This window comes from Buteo buteo, chromosome 17, assembly GCF_964188355.1.
Source record: "Buteo buteo chromosome 17, bButBut1.hap1.1, whole genome shotgun sequence".
Classification (NCBI taxonomy): Eukaryota; Metazoa; Chordata; class Aves; order Accipitriformes; family Accipitridae; genus Buteo; species Buteo buteo.
In genome coordinates this window covers 29,428,351-29,454,591 of record NC_134187.1, presented here as the reverse complement: position 1 = coordinate 29,454,591, position 26,241 = coordinate 29,428,351, and the positions used below count along the sequence as shown (strand labels likewise).

At 47.7% G+C, this 26,241-nt stretch overlaps 1 protein-coding gene across 1 annotated transcript; it reads left to right on the top strand.

Moving 5' to 3' along the window:
- Positions 1–8,706: 8,706 nt before the first annotated feature.
- SLC48A1 (solute carrier family 48 member 1) lies at positions 8,707–25,180 on the top strand. The gene is made up of 3 exons (XM_075049521.1): positions 8,707–8,867; positions 20,018–20,185; positions 22,155–25,180. The coding sequence occupies exons 1-3, from the start codon at positions 8,729–8,731 to the stop codon at positions 22,289–22,291; spliced, it is 444 nt and encodes a 147-aa protein (XP_074905622.1). The 5' UTR covers positions 8,707–8,728; the 3' UTR covers positions 22,292–25,180.
- Positions 25,181–26,241: the final 1,061 nt, after the last annotated feature.

The following is a 26,241-nucleotide window of genomic DNA, read 5'->3' as shown; positions in this document are numbered from 1 at the left end:
GCCAGCCCGGCACCGCGGCGGGCGGCTGTCGGGGTTCAGGTGTTCGCAGGACCGGTGCGACGGGTTTGCACGTGCAAACGTGTGACAGCGTGGGCAGAAAACCGCACGGCAGGGCTGTGTCGCAACCCCGACGGGCAGGTGCCGTGGCTTTGGGTTGACCGCTCAACTTTGCCGCCTTGTTGGCCGTGCAAGGATGGGGTTTATTTCCCCTGGATGAAGAAATGGTCACGGGTTTAGGTTAGATTTTCTGATCGTGCTGCACGCCTCCTCCGTCTCTGTATCCTGCACCGTCCCCTGCTCAGCCATGGGACGAGGACCCGTCGAGGTCCCTCCTGCTGTCCCCAAGCACATACGGGATGGCAGGACCCTGCGTCCTCACCTTTTGGACACAGCTTTGTGCTGGCTGACAAACAGAATTTAATTCTGCAGCAATTAAGGGCCAAGCTACAGACCCAGAATTGCTTATTAAATTACAGATGGTGATGCTCGCCCCAAGATTATTTGATTGCAAGTGGTTTAGTGATGTTCTCGCAAACCAGGGTCACATCTCATTAACAACGCTCTCATCTCTCACTCGCCCCGAAACGATGGGCACAGGTTTGCAGAGCTGCTATTTCAGCCTCTTTGCAAACTCAGGGCATTCGGTTGCCTCCGTGCCCGGCACGCCGGGCTGTCGCTGCAGCAAACCGGAGCCTGGCATTAAAACCCAAAGGGGCTTCGGCAGATGAGATAAGGAGCTGCGAGCGTCGGGTTGTTTAAGGAAACGCCCGACGGAGCTCGGAAATGCTGAATCGCAGCATCGGCAGAGATAGCGAGATGCGTCGGGGCTGTTAATAACCCCGGGGCTGTCCTAAAGAGGAACCGCAGATACACGGGGCAGCAAAATGCTGAAACCTGCTTCCCCTCCTGTGACCGGTCCCCAAAGTCAGAAAGAGTTAAGTGCTGATATTTCCATTATACCACCTATTTTGGCATCGTTTCATAAAGATTAGTGCTAGGGTCTAGTGCATTTGCTCAGAAGAAACTCAAGAAGAAATGGCTGAACTCTTTGTATTACTGATGAGTGTATTTGCTGGCAGATGGTTATAGAAGAAATCTTTTATATTTATCATCTCTTTGGCTTACCAGGACAAGATAACAAATCAGTGTTGAAAATACGATTCTAGGGAAAATGGCTCTAAATTACTGCACTCTAAGCATGTTGTTTTATTCTTTAATGTAGCTACTTTATGTATTTCTTTTCCTCAAACTATATATATTTCCTTTTTATTGGCTAAGCCTTTCCTAATTTATATTTTCATTACTTTGATTAATACTACTTCCACAGTGACATTATTATTCCAACGCAGTTTTGCAAGTGTCTTACTGAAACACTTGGCGTTAAATAATCTTCGGATTTAGTCTGCATGATTTGTAATTTAATAAGCAGTTCCGCTTCTGCATTTTATCTCCTAATTGGTATAGAATTAGCAGCTATTCTGGAATTAACACAAGCTATCGTATGCTTTTTTTTTTGTTGAAAATAAAATAGCTATAGGTATTATTTTAGCCATAGTCATTTAGCCATAACTATAGCCATATTAACGATTTTAGGATCATTGATTGGATTCTAACTTCAGCAGGAATATGCTGTCATGGAAGTGATGCTGCTCTTTTGGGAAGGAAGATTTCAGTTTCCCAGGCAGTTGCATTTGCTAGTCCTTTAATTATCATTTGGTGAGCGTGATGCATCTTGTTCTCCCAGTATTTCCATACCCAGTTTGCTTCTTACAATTCTTCCTGAAACACGATTCCCAGATTTGCGTCTCCGAAGAGCTGTAAACACCTCAGATCTGAATCCAGCAAGGGCTTTTCATCAGCCCTCCAGAAAAAGATGGCTTTCACCTCCCTTCGCAGACAAAATATCTCTAAATCACGAACGATTAGCGTTACGGTTGCTCTAGAAGTGGCAGATTTCACTTGGGAAAAGCAAGATTAAAGGAAATCCTCGGCTGTGTTGCGTTTTGCAGGCAGGCGGGTGCCGGGGCGATGCTGGGGAGGGCAGGCAGGGATGCGTGGGCAGCAGTGCCCATCGGGTCTGCAGAGCTGCAAGGTGTGTGTCTGCCTGGCACAGGCGGCAAAGGGGCATTTGCTAATCCAAATCCAGCCCTAAACCCAACCCTAACCCTTCTCCTAGCCCTAAACCTAAACCTAAGCTTAAGCCTAAGCCTAAGCCTAACCCAGTTCATCACACGTGGATGTCAGCACTCCTGCACCAGCGGGTCTCAGTGCACAGGATGGTTCCAGGCAGGTCTAATTTTTGGATGCAAACCAACCTAAGGAAGAAAACCAGACTCAGGGCCTGTCACAGCTCAGCCCGGCCGGGCTCACGTGACGGCTGCAGCCCCTTGGAAATGTTCAAATTGAGAAGCTTTGCCTTACAAAGTCCTTTAGACCCATGGAGGAGACACCAAAACAGAGACACTGAGTCACCGAGGCACCAAATCACCAGGACAGACACCGAATCACCAGGACAGACACCGAATCAGTGGGAAACTGAAATTTTTCAGGAGGCTTGGTGGCATCTGAAGGACCATGTCCCCAAGAGCCAGCACCCGCAAATTGAATGACAGCCCACTGTGGGTTTCACAGTGACCAGAGTTGGGTGGGAGCCCATGAGGAACTGGCAGGCACCTGCGGCAGGGGTTTAAGGAAGGATTAATGAGAGGAGAAGGAAAAACAATAGTTTTTTCCCAAAGGGCCATTTTCAGGCAGCGTTTGTAACCCTCCCTCAAACCAGGAAGGGCTGGGACCTCCCCATTTCCTTAACTTTTCCTTCTTCCTTTTGCCTTTGAGTCTTTAATATTCACGAGTTCTAAATCATTATTTTTCCAGTTATTCCCATATGTGAAATGCTTCTTTAAAGGACGAAAGAAAAAAAAAAAAAAAAGCCTCAAGGACAAATTCTCAAGAGATGAGCGGGATAAAATACCAGCCTGTTTCCAGCTCTCTGAAAACAAACAGGGCTACCCCCATCTCGAATGATTTTCCTCCTTTTGTTCCCAGATCCAGCCACCATCCAGCTTTCCCACCTACGGCGTGCGGGGCGGAGGGAGGAGGAGGAAGGCAATCCCTCATCCGGTAAATCCGGCTGTTTCCCAGCTGTTGCTGTGACTTTGCAGGCAGGAGCAATAACCAGGAGAAAGACTCTGCTCTGGGCGACCTGGCAACCAGGTGCTGGTGGTGGAGAAAAGGGCCAAGGTCCAAATCTCTGCAAAATTAAGATGCCATACGGGGTTTCCCGCTGTTGTGGGCAATGCCAAGGAGCCGGGAAGCCCATTTTGGGTCGAGAGGTGAAAAAAAATATCACTAGGTTGAGAAATGCAAGCAGGCCAAATTTGAGCTGTTGAACAGGAACATCTGTATTCGCATCTGAGGCGGTTACTCCTCCTTTTGCCCCGCTTGCTCATTTCCATCTTATCCGCCTTCGCTTGCTGGAGGTTTCCACCCCTCGGAGCATGGCCACCCACGGCCGCTCAGCGTGGGGGTGTCCCGGGGTGGGGATGTCCCAGAGTTGGCAGCAGCCGCTGCCGTGGGCTCCTGCTAATGTGGAGCGGCCATAAACTGCTCGGGAAAGGTCTCTGCCGGCTGCAGAGGGGCTGGCAGCCATCCCTCCCCTGTCTCCAGCTCTCCCTGTGGTCAGCCAGGATGCGAAGCTGGGTTTAATTCAGCCTCGGACGGCTCGCAAGGCAAAATGAACAGCTCCGCCGTAAGCTGGGCATTAAAACACCCGGCTGTCCCTTTCTCCGAGGCTATTGTGTCCCTACGTGCCTGGAGGACACAGCTCCCGCCCGGTCCCGTGAGAGCAGGGATTTCCTAATGATGTGATGTGAATCTTGCCCTGAAATATGACCCAGAGCAGCCCATGGGGAAACACGGAGCGAGCGCCGGGCCAGCTCTGGCTCATTGTGTCTGCTCAGTGAATCTTTAATTAGGCCATGCAAATTCCAGCAGCTTCTAATCATCTTAATCCCAGGGCCAGTCTGAGGTTGCTATTGCTTCCAATGTGTGGGTGACTGCCTCCCCCTCTGCTTGGCTGAGGATGCGCCAAACTCATCTTGTCCAAGAACAGACACAGTCGTGGACAAGGGTGATGCAGGGGCTCAGGGAATCATGGAAGCCACATCTCCGCTAGCTTAGCATCCTAAAAAAACCTGGTGGTCAGCTGGACACAGTGCAGGACTCTCGTCCGGTGATTGCAATGTCTCCTGGGCAAGAGAGGAGGACCTATAGACTGATCACCCCCGAGCACCTCCATGCACACTCAGCTTCTTGTTACCTCCTGTAGATTTGGGGTTGTTCTGTGGATGGAGAGAATCCCATTTGCTGAGGGAGTGTTGCGGGGGGATGCTAATCCACGGAGCACTGCCTTTCCACCTGGGGATCAACGTGCTTTTGCATTGTAACACCAAACTGGTCAAAAAACTGATTGCTGCCCAAACCCAGACTCTGCAGGCATCGAGGCGCACGCTCCTGGCAGCTGCCAGACCTGCCTTCACGGTACTGGCAGGGATTTAAGGTGCAATCGCTTCTTGGGTGCGATTCTCCTGAGCTGGCTGAGATCTTTACCTCGGGATGAGGTGACTCATGCCCCGAAGTGCCTGTTTTCTCACTGCCTGCTGGTCCGGACACGTACATCTGCACAGCAGCAGCCTTCCGAGGGTGATGTCAACCCCGCCGGGTGCCTATCGCAAACAGCATCGCCGCTCTCATCCCGTTTTTGACGAAGGGATGCACGCACCGCTCTCTTCTTCATCGGCTTTTGGTGGGTATCAGCTGCAGCCCAACGTATTTCTGCATGTCGATTCTGCTCCTGAGTCCTATCACACATCAGAGCCGGTACCGGCACCCTTGAGCCGAGCTCCTCAACGGACCCATCCTCCAAACCTGCCCCGTATCTCAGCAGCTCTCCACGATCTCCTCGTGCCTCCCCGTGCCCGGCACAGAGCTGGGATGCAGCGACAGATTTGGGTGCCTGGGGAGAGCCGGCAGCCGATCTCCCACCAGCTCTTGAGTCTCATCTGGTGGATGGTTACTAATGCAGGAGAGTGTTTCCTTCCCATCAGCAAAGGTGAAGGAGCACAACAGAATGGATTTCTTTAGAAATTGATGTACGTTACGTCCACGAGACCACTTTATTCCACTTTCCAAAGCAGCATTTACTCCTTCCCAGTATTTACCCACATTGACATCCTGTTTTCTATGGGAAAAGCCCAAGGTCTCCCAAACCCATCACCCAGCCTGGAGACAGATCTACCCACTTGTGGTCTCCAGATCCCTCCTGCAGTCTTTTAAAAGACACATTGACCATCTCTGAGTGATAGACCTGCTCCCCAAAACCTGCTCCCCTTATTAGATCTCCCCAAATCCTTCTGGATGATTTTCTGCTGTGGCTTGATCTTCCCTAAATGATCTATTTGAACCTTGATCATCCGCAAAAAAACAGACTTTCTTGTTTCTGATCAAGTCAGAGAGGTTTTCTACCCATGAAAAATTATTCCACAAAATCTTTTTGTCTTTGGCACCAGCCGTTCAGGCAGACTCAGCAGAGTTGGCATGACACTATAGAAGTCGTCTCCAAATTTCTGCTGGGTAATTGGCGGAAAGTAGGTGTGAGAAAAGTCTGGGCAGAGAGAATGGAGATGGAGCTGATTTTACCTGTTTTGACACAGAATAGCTGACTGGCGTTTGCTGACGCCGCTTATTGTGCTTTCAGGTATGTGCACGCAGCATCTGAATTCCTGCGGTGGCTGCAGGAGGCATCAGGAAAGAGGGGGTTTTGCAGGTCTCAAGGTTTTTATGCTAAAAAACCACTAACAGCATGTCCTTCCCCCAGCCAAAGGCACCCAGGACAAGCAGATCTTTGCAGCCATCCATCCCAAGGGCACCTGACATTTTATTAATGTCACCGAGTCTTTGAGGACTGTGCTCAGCCCTGGGATGCGTCAGGCTGAGACTCGGCATTGCTGAACCCAAACGAGCTGCAAGATTATCCATGTTTTCACCAGTGACCGTGACCGATGCGTGTTCAGCACCTCAGGCATGAGGTGTGCACAGAATAACATCCCATGGCGCGGTCCGAGAAATGCCGTTTCTCCTCCAAGCCCTGCGGTGAGCTCCCCCGTGAATTTTTCCGATTCTTCAGCCAAGAATGTGATAAGGCTTCACGGGTCGGTCACACTGCATAAACATTTTCTCCGCTCTCAGATCCCATGACCTGCTCTTGAACTGGCAGAGCTGAATCCTCAGCCACATCTCTCGGCCCCAATGAACGTCAACATTTGCAGACCTGCCGTGACTGTCCTCATCATCATGGCCTCCAAAAAATGAGTATCCTCCACATCCTCCCCACGTTCTCCAATGGTTTGTCACTTGTTCCCCTCCACTCAGCACTCGTTGCACCACATCTGGATGCTGTGACCAGTTTTGGTCCACCAGTATGAGAGAGATGTCAATGAACTGGAGTGAATTCAATGGATGGCCACCAAGATGGTTGGAGGCTGGAGCATGGTTGGAAGCTGGAGATTCACCATGAGGAGAAGCTGAGGAAATGGGGTTTGTTCAACCTAAAGACCAGAAAAGTCTTGGGGTCACATAACAGCAGCCTCGAGCACCTACAAGTTGGTTGTTGAGAAGATGGAGCCAGGTTCTCCGTGGTGTTCACAGCAGGAGGCTGAAGTCAGAGACATTCACATGGGATGTACAGAGAAACTCCATCCTTGGTGGTTTTCAAGACCTCGCTGGATAAAGTGAAGGAGGGAAGGGGAGATGTTGTTTCAGGGATGTCTCAGACTGAAAGGGAAGGAGGCTGCTGCCATCTAGAGCAGGGACTCCTCTGCGTGCGGTCACAGCAGCCAACCTGCAATTTCCCAGGCCTGGAAAGATCATCTTGGTAGAGACTAAACCCGGAAAATTAAGGAAAAAACATTATGAGCTGGAACAGAGCAAGTAATGGATTCCCAGGCTCTGGGCAGAGCATCCATCCCTGCCGTCCTTGAGCGGCAGACGATGCACCGTTTACACAAGTGCAATTAATAATTGATTCGAAATAGGTAGAAAAAGCCCATTCTCGTCTCCACCCCCACTGCAAGTTTCTGCCTCTTGGGTTTAAGCGCAGCCAAACCCAGCTGGCAGCTCAGAAAATGAAAAAATGGTTTAAAAAAAAAAGGGGGGGGGAGAAAAAGAGAACGGAAAAGCCCCAAAACTATTTAAGAACTTTTATTAGGTGCCCCCAAAGCCACAATACCGCAATCGAGCAGGATGGTGCTGGTTGAAGAAGGGAAACTGCCCGAGAGAGGAAGCGAAAGCCGCGCAGAGAATGTCCCCAGCCCCAGGTGCTCCCCCATCTCCCAATGTCCCCGTGTCCTCACGCCTCCTGTGTCCCCCCACCCAACCCCATGCCCCCCCACGATCCCCATGTCCCCTCCCATGCAATCATGTGCCCATCTTCCCACCCTCGTGTCCCCAACCCCCCATGTCCCCATGCTCTCCGTGTCTCCCTCGTGTCCCCCCATGTCCCTACGTCCCCACCCACCCACCCCTCCATGTCCCCTATGTCCACCTGTCCCCCCCACGCCCCCCATGTCCCACGCCCCCATGCCCTCCAGTGTCCCCCCATGTCCCCACCCATGTCCCCACACCCTCTGTGTCTCTTTTGTGTCCCCCCCATGTCCCCATAGCCCAACCTCCCCATGTCTCCATGTCCCCTGTGTCCTCCTGTGTCCCCATGTCCCCACGCCCCCCCCGTGTCCCCACACCCTCATGCACCCCCTGTGTCCTCCATGTCCCCCTGTGTCCCCAACCCTCTATGTCCCCTCCTGTGTCCCCCATGTCCCCATGTCCTCCGCTGTCCCCCCGTGTCCCCACACCCTCATGCACCCCCCGTGTCCCCCATGTCCGTCCCCCCTTCCATGTCCCCTCCTGTGTCCCCCCCATCCCCAATGTCCCCACACCCCCATACCCTCCGCTGTCCCCCCGTGTCCCCCATGTCCCCCCGTGTCCGTCCCCCCCTTCCATGTCCCCCATGTCCCCAATGTCCCCACGCCCCCCATACCCTCCGCTGTCCCCCCGTGTCCCCACACCCTCACGCACCCCCCGTGTCCCCTGTGTCCCCCATATCCCCCCGTGTCCGTCCCCCCCCATGTCCCCTCTCGTGTCCCCCACGTCCCCCGTGTCCCCACACCCCCCATACCCTCCGCTGTCCCCCCGTGTCCTGACGCCCCCCATACCCTCCGCTGTCCCCCCGTGTCCCCCATGTCCCCCCGTGTCCGTCCCCCCCTTCCATGTCCCCCATGTCCCCAATATCCCCACGCCCCCCATACCCTCCACTGTCCCCCCGTGTCCCCACACCCTCATGCACCCCCCGTGTCCCCTGTGTCCCCCATATCCCCCCGTGTCCGTCCCCCCCCATGTCCCCTCTCGTGTCCCCCACGTCCCCCGTGTCCCCACACCCCCCATACCCTCCGCTGTCCCCCCGTGTCCTGACGCCCCCCATACCCTCCGCTGTCCCCCCGTGTCCCCACGCCCCCCGCGTCCACCCCGTGTCCCCCCGTGTCCCCACGACCCCCCCCATGTCCCCGCCCCGCGCCTCCCCTCGGTCCTCCCGGCCGCCAGGGGGTGCGCTAGCAGGGGGCGGGGCCGGGAGTGGGCGGGGCGGGGCGGGGCGGGGCGGCGGCGCAGCAGTGCTCCGATGGCGGTGAGCCGGGCGCTCGCCATCCGCTTGGCCTACGCGGCGGTCGGTGCCCTCATGGGCTTTTCGGTCTTTTTCACCTGGAGCCTGGCACCGGCCTTCCGACAACCCGCTACGGCGGCGGCGGGGGGGCTCTCGGGTACGAGGTAGCGGGGGGAAGGCGGCGGGGCGGGGCGGGGCGCTGCTGCCGCCGCCTGAGGGAGCTCCCGCAGCGGGGCCCGCCGGTGGGTGCTGAGGGAGGGCGTGAGGGGGGTGCTGGGGGAGGTGTGTGTGAAGGGCCGTGGGGTGCCTTCCCTTAGGGGTGACGGGCCGTGGGGTGCCTTCCCTTGGGGGTGACGGGCCGTGGGGTGCCTTCCCTTGGGAGTGAAAGGCAGTGGGGTGCCTTCCCTTGGGGGTGACGGGCCGTGGGGTGCCTTCCCTTGGGGGTGACGGGCCGTGGGGTGCCTTCCCTTGGGAGTGAAGGGCCATGGGGTGCCTTCCCTTGGGAGTGAAGGGCCGTGGGGTGCCTTCCCTTGGGAGTGAAAGGCAGTGGGGTGCCTTCCCTTGGGAGTGAAAGGCAGTGGGGTGCCTTCCCTTGGGGGTGAAGGGCCGTGGGGTGCCTTCCCTTGGGGGTGAAGGGCCGTGGGGTGCCTTCCCTTGGGAGTGAAGGGCCGTGGGGTGCCTTCCCTTGGGAGTGAAAGGCAGTGGGGTGCCTTCCCTTGGGAGTGAAAGGCAGTGGGGTGCCTTCCCTTGGTGGTGAAGAGCCGTGGGGTGCCTTCCTTTGGGTGTGAAGAGCCGTGGGGTGCCTTCCTTTGGGTGTGAAGGGCCATGGGGTGCCTTCCTTTGGGGGTGACGGGCTGTGGAGTGGGTGCCTTCGCCTCAGTGCTGCTGCGGGTGATCCTTGAAGTGAGGGGACATGGCGGGGGGGGGGGGGGGGCGAGTAGTGCTGCCCCGGGAGTGCAGACCCCCTTAGGAAGCACCTGTGAGAGTGGGTGAGCCCAGAGCCCCCCCATCACCTCATCCCAGGTGCGTGGTCTTACCTGGCCAAAAATGACCAAGCGGCCTGAAAACGGAAGGGAAGCGATAGCTGGTGGTTGGGGATGGTGTTGAGGCCGGGCCGCCAGTGTGTGGCAGCTCCCTTGCCTTCACGATGTGTGCATTGGTTTTCTTGCCATGTTGGTGGTGAAGGTGGCAAAACTGGGCTTGTGGTGTGTGGGTGGAAAAAAGCTCTGTCTGGTGGCTAGAGCAGATGACAACAGGATGTGGTTTTGGGACTTGGGTGGGCTATGCTCTGTTTTGGGAAGTCTGCAGGTGACGCTTTCCCGATTTGCCCAGGAATTCCTGACCTGGAGGGGCTTGTTGTGCCCGCAAGGGAGTGACTTTTAATAAAAACTGTTTGCGAGACTTTAGCTCACAGTGTCTGGCTGTATTTCCAACTTGAAATGCAAACCCATGGTTTGTGGGACACGTTAACTGCATCTGTTGATAGTCATCCCTTGGGGAAAAAAGGAAGTCAATTTATGTATTTTATAACCTCTCTGCTGGTGAAGAGGGAATTGTTCTAGTCTTCCCCTTGGTCCCAAGAAGATTTTTGCAATGACATCTAGTAAACTTGCTGTTTGTGGTGGAATAGCTTTAGTTAATGATGGTGTACAACTTGCTATGTTATGGAGGGAAAACTTCTAAAAGTTTGAGGCTTAAGTTGTGTGTGGCCATCAAAGTAGGTATATCCACATCCACAGACTAGCCAGCATTGTTACAGAAAAGAGGATTTTATTTCAAAGTTATAGTTGAAAGCTTTGTTGACTTTCCTAGTAAAATTTTGGTCTGGCAACCTGTGTTTGTGTGCTCTGTATTTTCAGGAAAAAAAAGAAAAACGCCAGCCTCCTGACATTTATACCCCCTGTAAGCATTTGTACCAGATGCTCTGAAACAGGTGTTTGGGCTACTTGTTATACAGGCCAGAAGCTGTAAACTGCATCTTAACGTCCACTGGAATCAGTGAGATTCAGATGCCTACATCGGTTGTGGACCTTAGTTAATGATTGGGTTGGAGCAGAACATTGTCCTCTTGGTTTGTCAGCTCAGCAACTCATGGCTTTCTCTGGCTGAGTACCTGGAGGAAGAGTAGAAAGTGAAGTTAAACTTTGTAAAGAATCTGGCTTACTTCTGCTGCGTGAGCAACACCAGTGCTCCCATGTACCTCTTGGTATTTACTGTGCTGTCGGCAGCTGTGAGGTGCAGGGTTGTGGTTCTCTCTCTGCTTCCTCTCCCTCCAAAGAGCGTGAATTCCAGCTGGAATTGGAATTAAGCAGAGAACTTCCAACACCTTGCTTTACTAGGTGGCACAAGGAAAGTTGGAGTGCTGTACCCCAGAAATGCACAAGAAAATAACAAGTAATATTTTATGCTGCATGCACGTGCTGTCTTTGTGTTCACAGAGGAATTTTGGAAGTCTGCGTTCTAGAAGGAGCTTGGTGAGAAAGCAGAGAGAGGAACCATCCTGTACTTTTGGTGCTGAAGTTATTTAGATTATTGTCTGCCAGGAGAAGGAGGTTTGTGTGCTGGTTAATTACCAGGTAATTCAAGCTAGTTAAGGTAATGAGGAGCAAGGTAAGCAAGAAACAAAATTAGGAAAAAAAAAAGGTCATTTGTTAGGTTGGAATCTGAATTTGTGTGCTCTCAAACATCTATTGAAATGTATATAGGTAGAGTCACAGTAGGATCACAAAGCCTCAGAAACAGATTAAGAAATGTATGTTCTGGTGTGAGATAAAGCTGATTTAAGGGTTTCCTGTCATCTTAAATTCATGGCTGCTTTTTCCTGCCCTTCTGCTTTGCTTTTCTACCCCCTCAATGTCTCAATAGGTGAAGTGTGCTCCAGACATTTGAGATGATACTTTTATTTTAGGTTGCCACCCCTGAACTGAGGATATGTAGTGAGCTGTCTCACAAACGTTGTTATCCCTGCGACGGAGGGGTCAGAAAGGAGTTGGGAATAAAACCACTTGTGTATGGGGAGGACCTTTTACATTCATTCTGCTGCTAGACAAATGTTAAAGTCAAGTTGTGCCCCCGGTTCACTCCTAGCCTTTACAAATCGACATTTCATGTCCTGCACACTGGAGCCTGCATGGGTAGAGAGCTAAGTGTTGCTTGTTTAGTTGTGGAGGAGCCAAAAAAAAAAAAAGCCATGTTTTTTTTCTGTGCGTGGAAGCTAAGGCTACTTGCTGAAGTAAGATTGTTCTTGGAAAAAAAATCATAGTGTGTAGGTGTTTTGCATTATGCTTAGACACTGTGGATACTTCAGTTTCAGGTGAGCAGGGCGTTCACTTGGTTTGTTTCTGGCATGCTTCATTAAATCACCCGTTTTTTATCGTAACATGCTAACTAATGCTTACTTCTACTGGCAGAGAATGGCAGGAAAGGAAGTGGGCGAGCTTCTGAAATTTTCCGCCGAGTAGACATTTCAAAGTTAATTGTCAGGCATTGTTTTGTGCCCTTCAGTCTACTAATAAACCTGTTGCAACTTTCTGCATGTTGCACAGGATAACATAATGCAGAAAGATGGCTTCTCTCCCAAAATGTGTGACCCAGCTTGAGTGCTGGGGTGCAGCGTGTGCGCTGCTGCGGCTGGTGTCGTTGTGAAATCAAACCCCTGTGCTGGAGGTGCGTTTGCTGTGCTGGGTGGGTTCGGTGTCTTTAGCACAAACAGGGGGGGTTTTGGCCCATGTGCCTTTTTCATTCAGAAGCTTCAAAAAGCAATCTGAGCACCTGCGAGTGAGTTGCAGGTTGGGCTGTTGTGGCTGGGAGCTCTGACATTGTGTGTGGGGGGCAGAAGATTGTTTAGGCTGGTGTATTTGGCAGCTTTGCAGCAGTTCCTCGTTAATATGCCTCTGATTAAGCTGAGGCTTTGCCTGCCAGCCTTCTCTGTGAGTGTGTGTTTGTACATGTTTATCTAGTTCTAACTATCTTTCTGGTTTTCTCATCACCTCCTGTGTGTTTGTCATTGCTTTTCTCTTGCCTGTGTTGGTGAGATGGATTGCAGCCTGCTGCAGCTTTTGTTGATGTGCTGTTGGTTTGTCAGGGACCTGTGTTTTAGGATGTTTATCCATATACTTCCTCTCTGTAAGAAATCCTACTGATTCCTGTCTCATTAGGAGTCTGTATCTGTCTCTCTGTAATCAGTTTATTTATCTTTTGCTTATCTTCTAGAGAACCTTTCCTGCTACATTTTGCATTGAAATCTGCCCTCCACTGCTGCTTGTACTAACTCTCATTTGCTCTGATACATTTCCTATAATTTGAATCAAAGACTTAGATACTTATTTACTCCAAGTTCTTGTATTAAAGTTCTGTGGAGGGAAAATTGCCACATACTGATGAGTCTGTAACTAGAGCCCTCAGTTACCTCTCATTATGAAACCAGAAGCATGTAATTTAAGGTGCTGAGCAAACTACCTTTCCAGTCTTTCCGGTTGGCTTTCATAATAATAAACCCCACACACAATGCCTAGTAAAATCAACTCACTAATCCTCAAAATCTTAAATATGCCTCTGGGCATGCATACTTGGGAATTTTGGGATCATCTTAAATCAGATACAGACCTTCTGTATCATATCCTTGTTTTAAAGAGAAACACCCCATTGAATGCTTCTGATAACCTGAGGGACAGCAACTTAATCGACTGATCACAGGACCCAGAAAGTCATTCCTGAGTTAATACTGGCTGTCTCGGTGGTTTGCTATTTAATTTTGAGCTAGTCACAGTGGCTTTTATAATTTACTGCTTGTTTGTATGTTTGACCTTCTCCCCTCACTGTCTTAAATTAATATTTTTCTTTTTTTTTTTTTAAGTAGGCCATGAATCTCTAAGCATCTCTGCTGTTTTCATTCTGCCAGAGGCAGTTTAAAAGAGAAGAAAGCAATTAAATGTTTTCAGGATGTATCCAGCCCTTTCCTGAGTGGCTTTTAATGTTCTTGTGTATGTATCTTCTCTTTTTAAATTTAATAGAAAGAGAGGGGTTTTTTTTCTGCTCCAAAGAGACTTTATTGGCTGTTTCCAAGCTGCTCAGATATTTCTGGCAAAATATAGAGCTTGTGCTTTGCAAATATAATGTGGACCAGATATTAAAGCAGCTGCAAAGAAGATGAAACACAAAATATACTTTTCAGACACTTGAAACTTTAAAAATATCTGCTAAGTGAAAGTAGTAGAAGCTAGTTTATGCTGAACACAGTATCTGTTGCATACAAAAGTAGTGATTCTCTGGTAACTAATCTACCTTGCATATTTATGCGAACTGGCTTGTTCCCTATCCAGGGCTGGAATAGCATGGCCCAAAAGCATTGCAGCGATGGAGGAAAGCATTTTTAAATGTTTGGATTTGCATATAAAATACTACATATTGTTTGATTAAGGTTTGGCTCGTAACTGCTTTAGTCCATCGTCTTAGGGAATGAAGAAAAGGGAGGGAGGCATGCTAAAAGAAAATGCAGAAAAGACTGCAAGTGGCTTATGCTTAATCGTAATTTAGTTAAGTTGTGAGGAGAGAATGAGTCCCTCCTAAGTGCTGCTGATGTGCTGGAAAATGTGATGATTTCATCTTAAATGTGAATGGTACAGGCACAGAGCGTCTGAAATCTGTACATCTTGTTTCCTGCTTCTGAAAATGGCTGAGCAGACCGACTCGGTGCTGAACAACAAGCTGAAACGCCAGGTTTTTCTTCTTGCACGTGTGCGGCCCAATCTGCTTTCCTCCGAACCAAAACGTCCTGTAATATTAAATCACTCAATTGCACGTGTCCAGAGGGAAATTTTGCCAAGTGAAAACCAGTTTTCACTAGAATACTCCAAAGACTCCTCTCCTTTCCTAAAATATTTCAGTGTTGATCCCCAGCTATTTTGGCAGAAGAGCTGTTCAAGAAAACCCATTTTTAACCTCTTCCAAAAACAGCTGAGGCTGAGCTAGCTTGGCTTTAGCTCCCGGAAGAAAACATTTTACCCTTTCTGGGAGTCAACCAGACAAAGCAAAGTTTTCAAAACTTAGAAATGGCAAAATGAACTTAGGTTGGCAAAGCTCAGGCTCCTTTTGGAGTAGGTATTTCTAATGCTCCAGCTAGAGTAATAGAGCTTATAAAAGAAGATTGTTTAGACAGAAAATGACTGAAGGCTTTGTAAGCACTCTGAAAGAAAGTCTTCTAATTGGTCACCATAGGCTTCATATTTTCCAGGACTATGCAAGTAGTTTTTAATATTGTTTTTCATTTTTATTGTCATTTTGTTTGCCATCTTCTTGGTCTGCCATTATCAACATTCATTTTGAGTTTCAGAAGGTGGGGATAAGAATGCTCTTTGCAGAATAGCTTCTGTGTGAATGTGTGTGCTTGGTTTTTTGGCTCCTGTTGCACATTTGTTGTTTTTTCCTAGAATCTGTAACGCCCATTACTGTTGTACACAGTGTCCTGCCACAGCATGGAAACGTGGCCTGACATGTTTGGCCTCTGGCTGCTCTGACCTCAGGGAAGGCAGCTGTGCTGTTATTCCCTGTCAACAATGCAACTTGTTTTGCTGGGACCGAAGAATTGGTCAGTGATGAGCAGGGGTCTGAGAAAACCTTTTGTTTGTCACAGTTTTTGTTTTTATGTTTGGAGAAAGGGAAAGTTTGTTTCACTTGAGCTAAAGTATGCCAAACTTTCGAAAGGGCTTATCAAAATATTTAGATATTGGTGTTTTTCTGTATGAGGTTACAGATTGAGGGATTGCTTTTGAACTTGCCTTTTAGAATTTATTTAAACTTGTTCCAAGTATGCTGTAAGTTTTTGTATTTTAAATAGGAATTAATCTTGTCAAAATACCTGTTAACTTATGTTTAAAAAAACCTGCCTCTGTCACTGTTGTTTCAGATGCATTCATGGTTGTTTGATGGGCCAGTTTCCTTTTCCTGCAGCTTTGTGTACTTGGGATAATTAGTTTTTGATTTAGAGGTAACTTTCCCGTTGCTCTATGTCGGAAATCCCTTGATTGTGTCTTACTGAGCCACTCTCAATTTAGGGTCATTCCAGCCATGATGTGTGGGGTAAATCCACCAAGACAAATGTTTCTCTGAAAGGGATGTAAGATTTTTGATGTTATTTTAAGCAGGCGGCGTAACTGGAGCTGACAACCACCAACGCTACTCCAGGGCTGCATCTGCAGGTTCAGGTATTGCTTCTGTGTATGAATGCAAAGTGCATTTGTGAAGGAGGAAGGGATTTGGGGGAATCGCCTGAAGTAAAAAAGAAAACCTGAAGATCCTGCAGTTAATCATTCCATGCTTTAAATGAGGCAAAACTTTTATTTTCTATTCCAGTAAAAACTGTTTCAAAACCTGGTTTTTTTAAAGTTGTACAGCTGAATGAATTAGCTGTTCTTCTATTACCTACATGTACCTAATGAGTTGGTGTTAAACCTGCAAACCTTTTGCTCTCAAGGTCTGCAAAGTGAGAGTTTTCACATTAATTAAAAATACTAGTATGGTTTTCGTTTCTGTGTGTGATAATGAAAGTCTTTTCTGTAAATTGGTACACCTAATTTGTTCTTCTCACCACTTAGCTTATGTATATTGGTGAATAGGAGGTGATGTTTCTTTTCCTGAAGCCAATTTCAGTTGAATTAAACATGAATCAAATGCTCCATTCCAGCATTCATGGACACTTTTCCTCTGGAGTTAGTTAGAAATAGTGTGGGGTTTTTTCCTGCTGAATGCTGTATGTAGATAAGCAGTTAGTTTAAAGAAGGCTTTTTAGAAAAGGTACATGTTTTCCTATATTTAAGCGTTTGGTTAGTGATAACTATATTTAGCAATAGACTTTGCTTAAATTAGATTCCCTGCAATAATTGTGTTTTCTTTGTGTATTCGGGCTCTAAGCTGGATTTGCCATGCCCTACTATTACATAGCTTCATCCCACTTGGGATGCCCCTTCTATTCACGTGTTTGTCAACATCTGGATGGTGGTTTTGCTTTATTTTGTGGCTGTTCCCTAGTTCTGAGCAGCACTGGTGGGGTTCAGGTGCTGGCCTGAGTATGATCTCACAAGCTCAGGATGAGCAGATTAAGCAATTGAAAAAAGCAAGTCCTGTTCTCATTTCTCCTACCTGTCCCTGAATGCATGCCACCAATATTTCTTATGCCAGTGCTGATGTTTTTCGGACAGTGTTGTGAGCTGATTTAATGTGTTGGAATGCTTTTCTACCACTTTAGGAAAAAAAAGAAAGATCAACTGCTCTGCAAGCTGGATAGCCTCACCAATGGTTCTGAGTGGTGTAGCAGTCTAAGGGAGAGGAGGCAAACATGCAGCTGGAGCTGGAAGAGACTCCTTTCCCCTCTATTTCACGTGGTAAAGAGCATGATGTTGGCTGAGCTGCCTGTAAAAGGATACCCTGTCTTTAATGACCGTGTGACCAAACTCGTCCTTCAGCACATGGTGAAGTTGTCATGAGGCTTTTTTGCTTAGTCATATGTGAGGCAGTTACTCTAGATGTTAAGACTTAACCGAACACAACAGTTTGCCAAATAGCTTCCTTTCAAGTACTGTGTCAGCCTTTAGGGTCAGGGGAAGGTGCAGGGTCAGGCCTGGCAGTGCGGGCAAGATCAAGTGACAGCTCACGCGCTGCCTCTGCTCTCCCCACGCAGAGCTTTCAGAGCATCAGCAGCAGTTTTGGGGTGGAAACACCAGCAACTTGACTCAGCAGTTCAAATAAATTGTGCCAAGTCATCTGAAAGCACTGGGAGGGGGAAGCAGCTTGTTTTGCTGACTGAAAACCACAAGTTGCCCATTTTTTAAAAAAAATGTGAGTTGAACTTGCTAGAGCACAAGCTTAAAGGTAACATGAAGTTGAGGAAGTGGTGATTTAGCAAGCTGAGTGATAGGGTTTTCCACCAAATCCCATGGCAGGCTTTTTGAACAGCATTGCCAACACAATTATGGTCTTCTGCATCTGCAGAGCTCTGAAATATCTTCCGCCAGCTTTGTGATCTCTAGCACGCGTGCGTAGTGGTAGCCTGTGTGGAATCAGACATGGAAAAGCAATATCTGTAGCTGACTTGACGAGAGTCTCTGAATTAAAATCCTGGCTGCCTGGAGCCAGAAAACATGCTTATATACCACTTAGGTACAGCGGGTCCAACCAGATAAAGTAAACCGATTCTGCCTTTCGTGTTCACTCTCATAAAAAGTCTGTGAGCTCCATCTGTCCTGGATATCAGCACTTCACCATTGGGTTTTTAGTTCACTCTGAGTGCTTTTGCTTTCACTTTTATGGTTTTGGGGTTTTTTTTGAAGGTTGTCCTTTTTCCACCCACCTCTTTTGTGGGCCACCACTGAGGGTTTTTTAACTTTCTGTGCCCCATCCCAAGACATTGAAGAGGCAAAAAGCATTGCCAGGGTTCTCCTGTATAGCCTGGAACTGACTTTGTGTATATTCAGCTTCATTTGATGTGCACCTGCAGTGCATCTGTTGTCCATGTGGGCGGCGAGGTCAGAAAACCTGCTAGAAATGAGCTGAAAGCTGCCTGGGAGCTGAAAAGCGAGTCCAGTGGGTTTGTACAGCAAGTCTCGACTGTGCTCATCTATGGGTTTTGACGCAGTTCTTTTTCTCTGTGCTATAATACGTTCTTTTAAGCCTTGGGAAGCTTTGGGTATAATGACTGTATCCAGTAACAAATGAGCTCTGGCAAGACTTGTGGCTGTCCTTAGTATTAAAATGTTTATCTTGTAGCGGGCAAGGCTGGTTTTCGCTTCCTTTGATGTTGAGAAGTAGCCGCAGAGGGAGGTCCGTGTTATTGCAGGATACCATATAAAGCAGCCTGGTATTTTAGCAGTGGTGTCATATTTTTTTTATTATTATTATTATTTTTTTCCCCTGCTGCCCTTAAAATAAAATCTGGAAAGGAGGTGGCAGCAAAGGAGAAATACAAGCCAGTTAGTTGCACCACTGGAGGTTCAAATTTCAGAAGTGCCGCCGAGGTCTTTGCCAAAGTGAGTCAAATGTTTGAAGTCTGTAAAGTGGCTCTAACTATAGGCTGAGTTAGCGGCTTAAAGAGATTTAGTCATACTCTTCAGCGCTGAGACTTAAACAGAGGAACAGCTTGCTATAATTGGAGTTGGTGATGTTACTTGTAGTTGGGATTGTATAATGGGGAATGACAGGCAGCCTTGTTCTGGCAGGTTATAAAACTTTGACAGGCTTTAAGCATGTGAATGGACAGTTCTTGTATTGGGTGTCTCTTCTAATTTTTTTTCTGAAGTGTGAAAAGGTAGCAGTTTTTAGAACAAGATTAGGGAAGGATGCATTGTTTCTCCCTGTGTCAGAAACTGTTTACAGCTGTTACTTGGATGCTTTCATCCCTGTTTTTTTCCTTCTGTTTCTTCCCTTTTGATAAGGGAGTTGAAACTTGGTTATGGACTAGTCACCTAAGCTTAGGGAAATGCCTTTTGCTGTTCCTATTAAAGCCATAGTGAATTTGGCTGTTCTTAAAAAATGTATATATAAACTATACATGCTCAGATATTTGTCTGGTTACGTAATCCAGACGTTTTGGGCCTGACCCAAAAGCATGGAGTTAGATTTAGGCCACCTTAAACACTTAGTGAACATGCTTTGCCATAACTGGGAATTGTATGTACGAATCATCTGGGAGCTGAACTTCTACATCCCTTTACTTGAAACACTTGAAGTGTTTGGAGGGGATTTGTATAAATGGACTCTTTATGAAGTTAACTAGAGATAGGTTGGGGCTAAAGGACATGATGTGAAACTCTGAGTACTGAACAGGTCCTGTATATCTTGATTTAGGTGTCTAAAACCAGTGGTCACGTAGTGGGGCTCTTTGTCATCGTTTCCATATGTAAAAGGAGCTGCCTGGCCTTTGTGAAAAGGTGCACTAATTCTTGCCAAGTGCTTGGCTTGCTACGTGTAATGTCATGAAAGCTGTATGGAGGATTAAATAAAACTGCACTGAGTATGCATTAAATGGGGAATCCATTCAGTGAATGAAGTCCTTTCTGTGCCAGCCTGTAATCAAGATCTGTATCTTAAAGCCTGTGCGGAAAGCAGGGGGGCTGGGGTGGTCTTGGGGAGTCATGCTTGTGCAGGCAGCCGTTTATTCTGATATTTCACCTCTCTTTTGGGGGGGGACATGGCCATGAAGCATTAGTGTCCCTTGGTGTTTCATATGGGGTTTAACAAGATGTGTATTTATTAGACACCTTTCTGTGTTGCAGTGTGATGCATGGAACTGATTCCCCTTGCTGTCTAATTGAGCAGGTGTTCTGGCGCTCTGGGCCCTAATCACGCATGTGATGTATGTGCAGGATTACTGGAGGACCTGGTTAAAAGGGCTGAGGTTCTTCCTCTTCATCGGGATCCTCTTCTCAGCTCTCTCAGTGGTGGGATTCTGCACGTTCCTCGTTCTGGCCATCACCAAGCACCAGTGTAAGTACTTTGTTGCAGTAGGCAACTGGGAGAAATGACTAGCGATGCTGGGATTACTGGGATGGGATGTGAAGGAACAGAAGAGCCTGCAAAGTAGAGCTGGGGTGCAAATCTGGAGGTGCTCCTGCCATCTCTTCTGAGAAGTGTCGAGATAATTTTGTGGAGGGGCTGCAGGGATGCCATTGCATTTCATTTTTCTGCTGTGATATCTTGATGCCACGAGTAATTCTGCTGCCCCATGAGTGCCACTCCCTTAGGGCACGATAGCTGCCTTGATAGGCCAGGTCTATAGGACTGCTGGCAGGCAGTCCACATTTTCCAGCATTGTTTCCTATAGGAACTGGAATTTATTTATTTCTATGACAAATGAAGGGAGTGCTCTTAAACGTTGTCTCTTCAGCACTCATAAAACAGGTGGGTGAGGATATTGAAATCCAAACACAAGTCAGCAGGGTGAAAATGCCTTCTACACTTAGTCAGCATATAAAGCTGTGTTGCTATAAAATATTTAACATTGTCTAAGGAGGGTTCGCGTAATCACTCCCAGTATTTGCTTGGCAATAGACCAAAGAGAGAAAGTTTGGGGTTTGTTTTTTTTAGAAGTTGTCTGTGTTTGTTGCTTGCTGCATTTGGGCTGATAGCCACTAAGAGTCCTGTTGTTATTGTACTCATGGTGGTGGGCAAGCTGTGTTGGGGTCATAACCCACCAAAAGCACTTGGCTTAGCCTAAACACATTCCCTGTGGAGATTTGAGTGCTTCAGCCTAGTGGAAGGATATGAAAATATTCGCATGCAATTGCTAGAAATACAAATGTAAAAAGAAAACCAAATATTTTTCATCACCTCCTTTCTTGGAGACATGAGGAAAAAGTGGTTTTGGGAAAATTTGGGTTTTTTAAGGGAAATGGAGGTTTTTAAGGGAAATGGAGGTATTTTTAGGGAAAGCCCTAATTTTGGGGGAAAGTAGCACATCTGCAGTGGTTATTTATGTATGGAAAGCTTAGGACTGGTACATTTAATGAGTGGGTTTTACTGAGTAAGTATTGCTTTGTGTATTCTTAAAAAAAAATATCTATCTTTATTTTTTAATAATGGCCAAGCAGCTTGCACTTAGAGGTGGAATTGCTTTACTCATTAGGTTATGTAAGTGTATTTAAAAACTGTTGGCATCTCTAGAACAAAAAAACCTAAATATTGAAAATAAGTATGAAGACCGCTGACATACACTCAAAAAGCAGAACCATACCCACTTGACTTCAAAGTAATCTCTAAGTAGAGATGGTTTTATAATAGATAAAGAAGAAAGGTGTTCATTTGCAAAGATTCTCTAAAAATAGGCTGTTCATGTCATTCACTAGTGTGTGATTATCGCAGCACTGTATTGAAGACCTGCAGTACAGGTTGAAGTGCACTAGTATTATATATTAAATGTTGGTCACAATGATTGGTAAAAGCATTTTTAGAAGGAGGATATATTTTATTTCCTGTTTTTCCCCCAAGACGTGCAGATTTCCTCTCTCCCTGCCATGGTGGGGGAGAAGGGAGTAGTAGTAAGGCAGGGTGAGAGAAATTAAGAATTGCAGGTTGAGGTTGTTTTCTGGAGCTACGTGTTTTTGCCATCCAGGAATTTGCACAAACTCCATCCTTTGGGCCCTAAGCAAGGAGAGTTTGGGGTGGCTGAGTGGGTGACCTTACAGCTCTGAGGATCTGCCTCTCCAGAGATACTAATGACCTTCTTCAAACTATGACCAGAGAGAGTACTCTCCTGTGGCAGAGATGAGGAAATTTTACAATCTGAGTCAGGAGAGCTGGGAATAAGGCACTGATTAAGCCTTGCTTGCAGAACAAGATCTTTAGATGCAGGCTGAAAATCTCCCAGGAACTAGGGGGCTGAGTTGGGTTCTTCCTGGCCAGACTGCATGAGGGATAAATGGATTTTTAAATGTATCTGTATCCTTTTCTCTCCTAGCCCTGACTGATCCCAGAAGTTACTACCTGTCATGCGTCTGGAGTTTCATCTCCTTGAAATGGGCCTTCCTGCTCAGTTTGTACGCTTACCGGTACAGGAATGAGTTTGCAGACATCAGTATCCTCAGTGACTTCTAATGCTTGGACTTCCAATCCTGTCTGAAGGTGCTGGATGTTTGAATTGCCCCCCAAAGGCATGGTAGATGCAAGAGATGTACGAGAGGCGGAGAAGGAACCCACCCAGTGCTGCTTGGTTTGTCTGTCTGCAGTAGGGGTTTTTCCTAATTGCTTTTACTCAACCATTTAAAGTTTGGCTAATGATGTCAATCTAGTCTTTCTGTAACTTCCCTGGGAGTCCTTGTGTCTGGTAGTGAGGTGAAAGACTCTACATGCTTACACACAGCAGGCCTAGATCCACTCTTTGTGTTGCCCCGAAGTCCAGGGGAGCTTTCAAGTGGGGAGAAAGTCCTGGGCCCTCCAGGAGCTGCAGGTTCATACCTCATGGATGCAGCACCCTGACATCTTGTCCTCGTGAGTGCATCATCGGCTTGCTTCAGGTGGGTGCCCCAGATGTGTGTAGCAAAGAATGCTGCTGGTGAAAGTCAGCTCCTTTTGCACTGCTCTGCTCCTCAAAGAGAAAGGGAGAGATGAGCCTTCCTTTGTGGCAGGAAGTCCCTGCGTACCTTCCAGCCAGTATCCCACATCTTCCAGTATTTTCTTTTTACACATTGTACACAAGGTCAGCTCTCTCCTGTGGTCTGGACGTGCCTGAAGGGATGGGTCAGCAGCAGAGAAACACTAGTCATCTCAAGGCACTGTCAGAGGTGGAGAATGCTGTTTCTGGCTGCTATCCAGGATCATTTTAAAAAGGAACTTAATACTATATTTAACGCTCACATTTAAAGCATGTAGAATCAGGTGTTTGGCTGAAAGATGTGCTGGGCAAAGGCTTACCTACCTGAACCTCTGGAGAATCGTGAATATGATTCTTCTACAATAAAAAAAAAAAATATCTTTTTGTAGGCAGTACTGTGTTTCCTTTTCTTTATTCTTTACTCAGCTTCCCTCTAACAGTCAGTAGGATGAGAGAGGGGAGGAGGCATGGTACTCAAAACCAAGAAATGTATCCAGAGTCAGCTTCCAGCAAGTCTCTGTAACGAGTGCCACCGGCATAATGCAACCAGAGATAAATTGTTGGGCTCTCATGCAGTGAGTTAAGAGGTGACAGGTCTACATTCATGGGCTGGTGTGCCAGATACAGCTGGGCTTGACTGGCACGTCTTTTGCCGGATGGCAGTGAAGCTTTCTCTGCATTTCAGCCATGCATGGCACTGCTCTGTCAAACCTAAAACCTGAGTGGATTTAGTGACCTCTTTAATCCCTGTGTTTTGCTCCCTGCCAGCAGCTACCCTGAGAAGCTTGAAACCTTCAAGCGTTTACATCTTTCCTTGTTAACTGTATGTACTTCAGACCAGCTAAAGGTTTTGGGCTGCTGCTCTGGCAGAATCCAGGCCCGAGTTTTGCCGTGTCAGGCAGCCGGTGCTGGCTGCTACAGAGTGGAAATGGCAACTTGCGTGAATAATTCTATAGGTGGGTGAGAAGAGATGCAGGAAAAGCCCCCTTCCCCTGCAGACTGATGGAAGATGAAGGCGGCAGATGTTTGAAGGAGTCTCCCAGAGCCGGTTGTCCTGGCCACTTCTCTAGGTGCTGCTGGAGCCTTCCCTGAAGTGCCTTTTTGGCAGTCTGTGGCAGAGGGTGGGTGACAGGACCTGCTCAGGGTCTTGTGACAAGTGGGGTGCGAGTGGGAGGTCCTGTGTGCTCTGTCGTCAGCCCAGCTTTCTCTCGTGCCACACAAAACTCCCAGTCTGTTTTTGTGCAGCTGTCTGCTGGGGAGTATCTCGGACTGTCCTTTCTGTGTGCTTGCTTTCGGTGTGCTCTGACTGAGCTGTGTTTGAATCCCTCTCCACACTCAAAGGCTCCATCCACACCTTCGCTGGTCTGTGTTTTGCTTTGGAAGATGAGTGGTTCAAGCACACAGTAGTTCATTTGAGCTGTTGAGGGGATTTTGGAAGTGTTTGACACCACCTGTTGATTAGCGTTCTCCTGTTTCTTGGGTAGGAAGATCCTCAAGTGACTTAACTAGATCGAGGAATGTGTAAACCTAGGTTATAGCCAGCTTTTGCCAGGGGACCTGCTGGAGTCACTAAACTCAGACAAAGGCTGGGAACGTGAAATGCGCTTACTTACGAGATTAATACTCAGGCTTTTAACTACTAAAATCTCCCTTACTGCTGACGTCAGGCTGCCAGCATGCCTGGCAAGGGATGGAATAGCTCATCTCGCTTCTCTGCCCAAAGCCGTGGTACCCACTGTGGAGTTTGCAAGTGGTTTTAGCATCGGTCATTTCAATAAGCCATCTCTTGTCTTATGTTTCCCCAACACAACACTGCCCACACATTTGCTGTGCCGGTGCAAGCCCCAGCTCTGATAACCAGATTGTGGTGTGCTTGGGATGCAGAAATCCCAACACTGGTCAGGCTGATGGAGCTCTGCTACTGCCTTACAGCAAACCACTGTCCCTGTCTGTCACTAAATTACAGAGCCCTCCTGTCTGCACGCCACTGGCATCTCGTAGCAGCACATCAGGGGCTCCTTTCTTGGGCACATGTCCCAAAGTCCTATCAGCTTACCCTGGAGTTTTTTAAAGTTTATTTTTGTGACTGTAAATTTGCCTACAAACAGCTCACTGAATCTAACCCCTGTTTTCTCCCTGACATGTTTTAGCTCTGGAATTTATACTTGCATCTCAGCTTTTTAAAAGATTGTGTATGTAAATATATAATATATTTTTACATTGTTTATGCTTTGTTTGCACGCTTGGTGTAAGATTTGGTCCTGCGGTGGGATGGTGTAATTCACAGTGGGGTTCATTTGTGTGTATCCCAGTGTCTCCTTGTACTAAACCACACTATAACTTGTATGTGACACCACAGTAAGAGCAGAAATACAGTTGTCTTTCTCACCAAATCAGTGTCTGGAGTGATTTTCTCTATTAAGTTGTTAAATTCTGTCTCTCTCCCTCCCTTGATGACCACCAGCAGGAGCATCACTCTTTGTGGGAAGGACGGGGGTGAATTGTACAAAACGTTTTGCTTTTTGGGATAATGTGGAGCCCCAGCATTTAACCCTGTCATGCTCTGTCCCTTGGATCTTTATCAGCACCCTCAACATCTAGCTCCACAGGCAGTGATACCTAATGTGGTTCCCCCCCGCCCAAATCCCTTTGCATTTTGGGACTTCAGCACAAAGGAATTTTTGAGCAAGTGATGTTGTTTTCAGCCCCTTTCTACTTGAACTACGATATGTGTGTGTAGTCTGTACCCGCAGCAAACGGGCAAGGGGAAGAGATGCGGCTGGATAATCTGCTGTGACAGGAACACTCCTGACAGCCGAGCCATTGTCATCCCAATCTCGGGCATGCCACCACTAGTGTCTGCAGAAGCCAAAACTCGGCCACCTTTTTAGCAAACCTGGCTGCAACTTCAAAATAGGGAGAGAATATTTCATCTTCCTGTGAAAAACCATATGCTGACTGCCTGGGGACAGGGTGCTGACTTTTTTTATTTTTTTTCCTCTCTTTGGGACTTCCAGATTTTATTTTTGCTGTTGGAATGAGACAGTCCTGGGCCTGGAGCACAAGTCTTACGAGGAGCGGCTGAGGAAACAGGTTGTTTAGTCTGGAGAAAAGGAGGCTGAGGGGAGACGTTACCACTCTCTACAACTGCCTGAAAGGAGGTTGTAGGGAGGTGGGTACTGGTCTCTTCTATCAAGTAACTAGAGCTAGGATGAGAGGAAATGGCCTCAAGTTGTGCCAGGGGAGGTTTAGATTGGATATTAGAAAAAATTTCTTTACTGAAAGGGTTGTCAGGCATTGGAACAGGCTGCCCAGGGAGGTGGTTGAGTCACCGTCCCTGGAGGTGTTCAAAAAACACGTAGACGAGGCACTTCAGGACATGGTTTAGTGGGCATGGTGGTGTTGGGTTGGTGGTTGGACTCGATCTTAAAGGTATTTTCCAACCTAAACAATT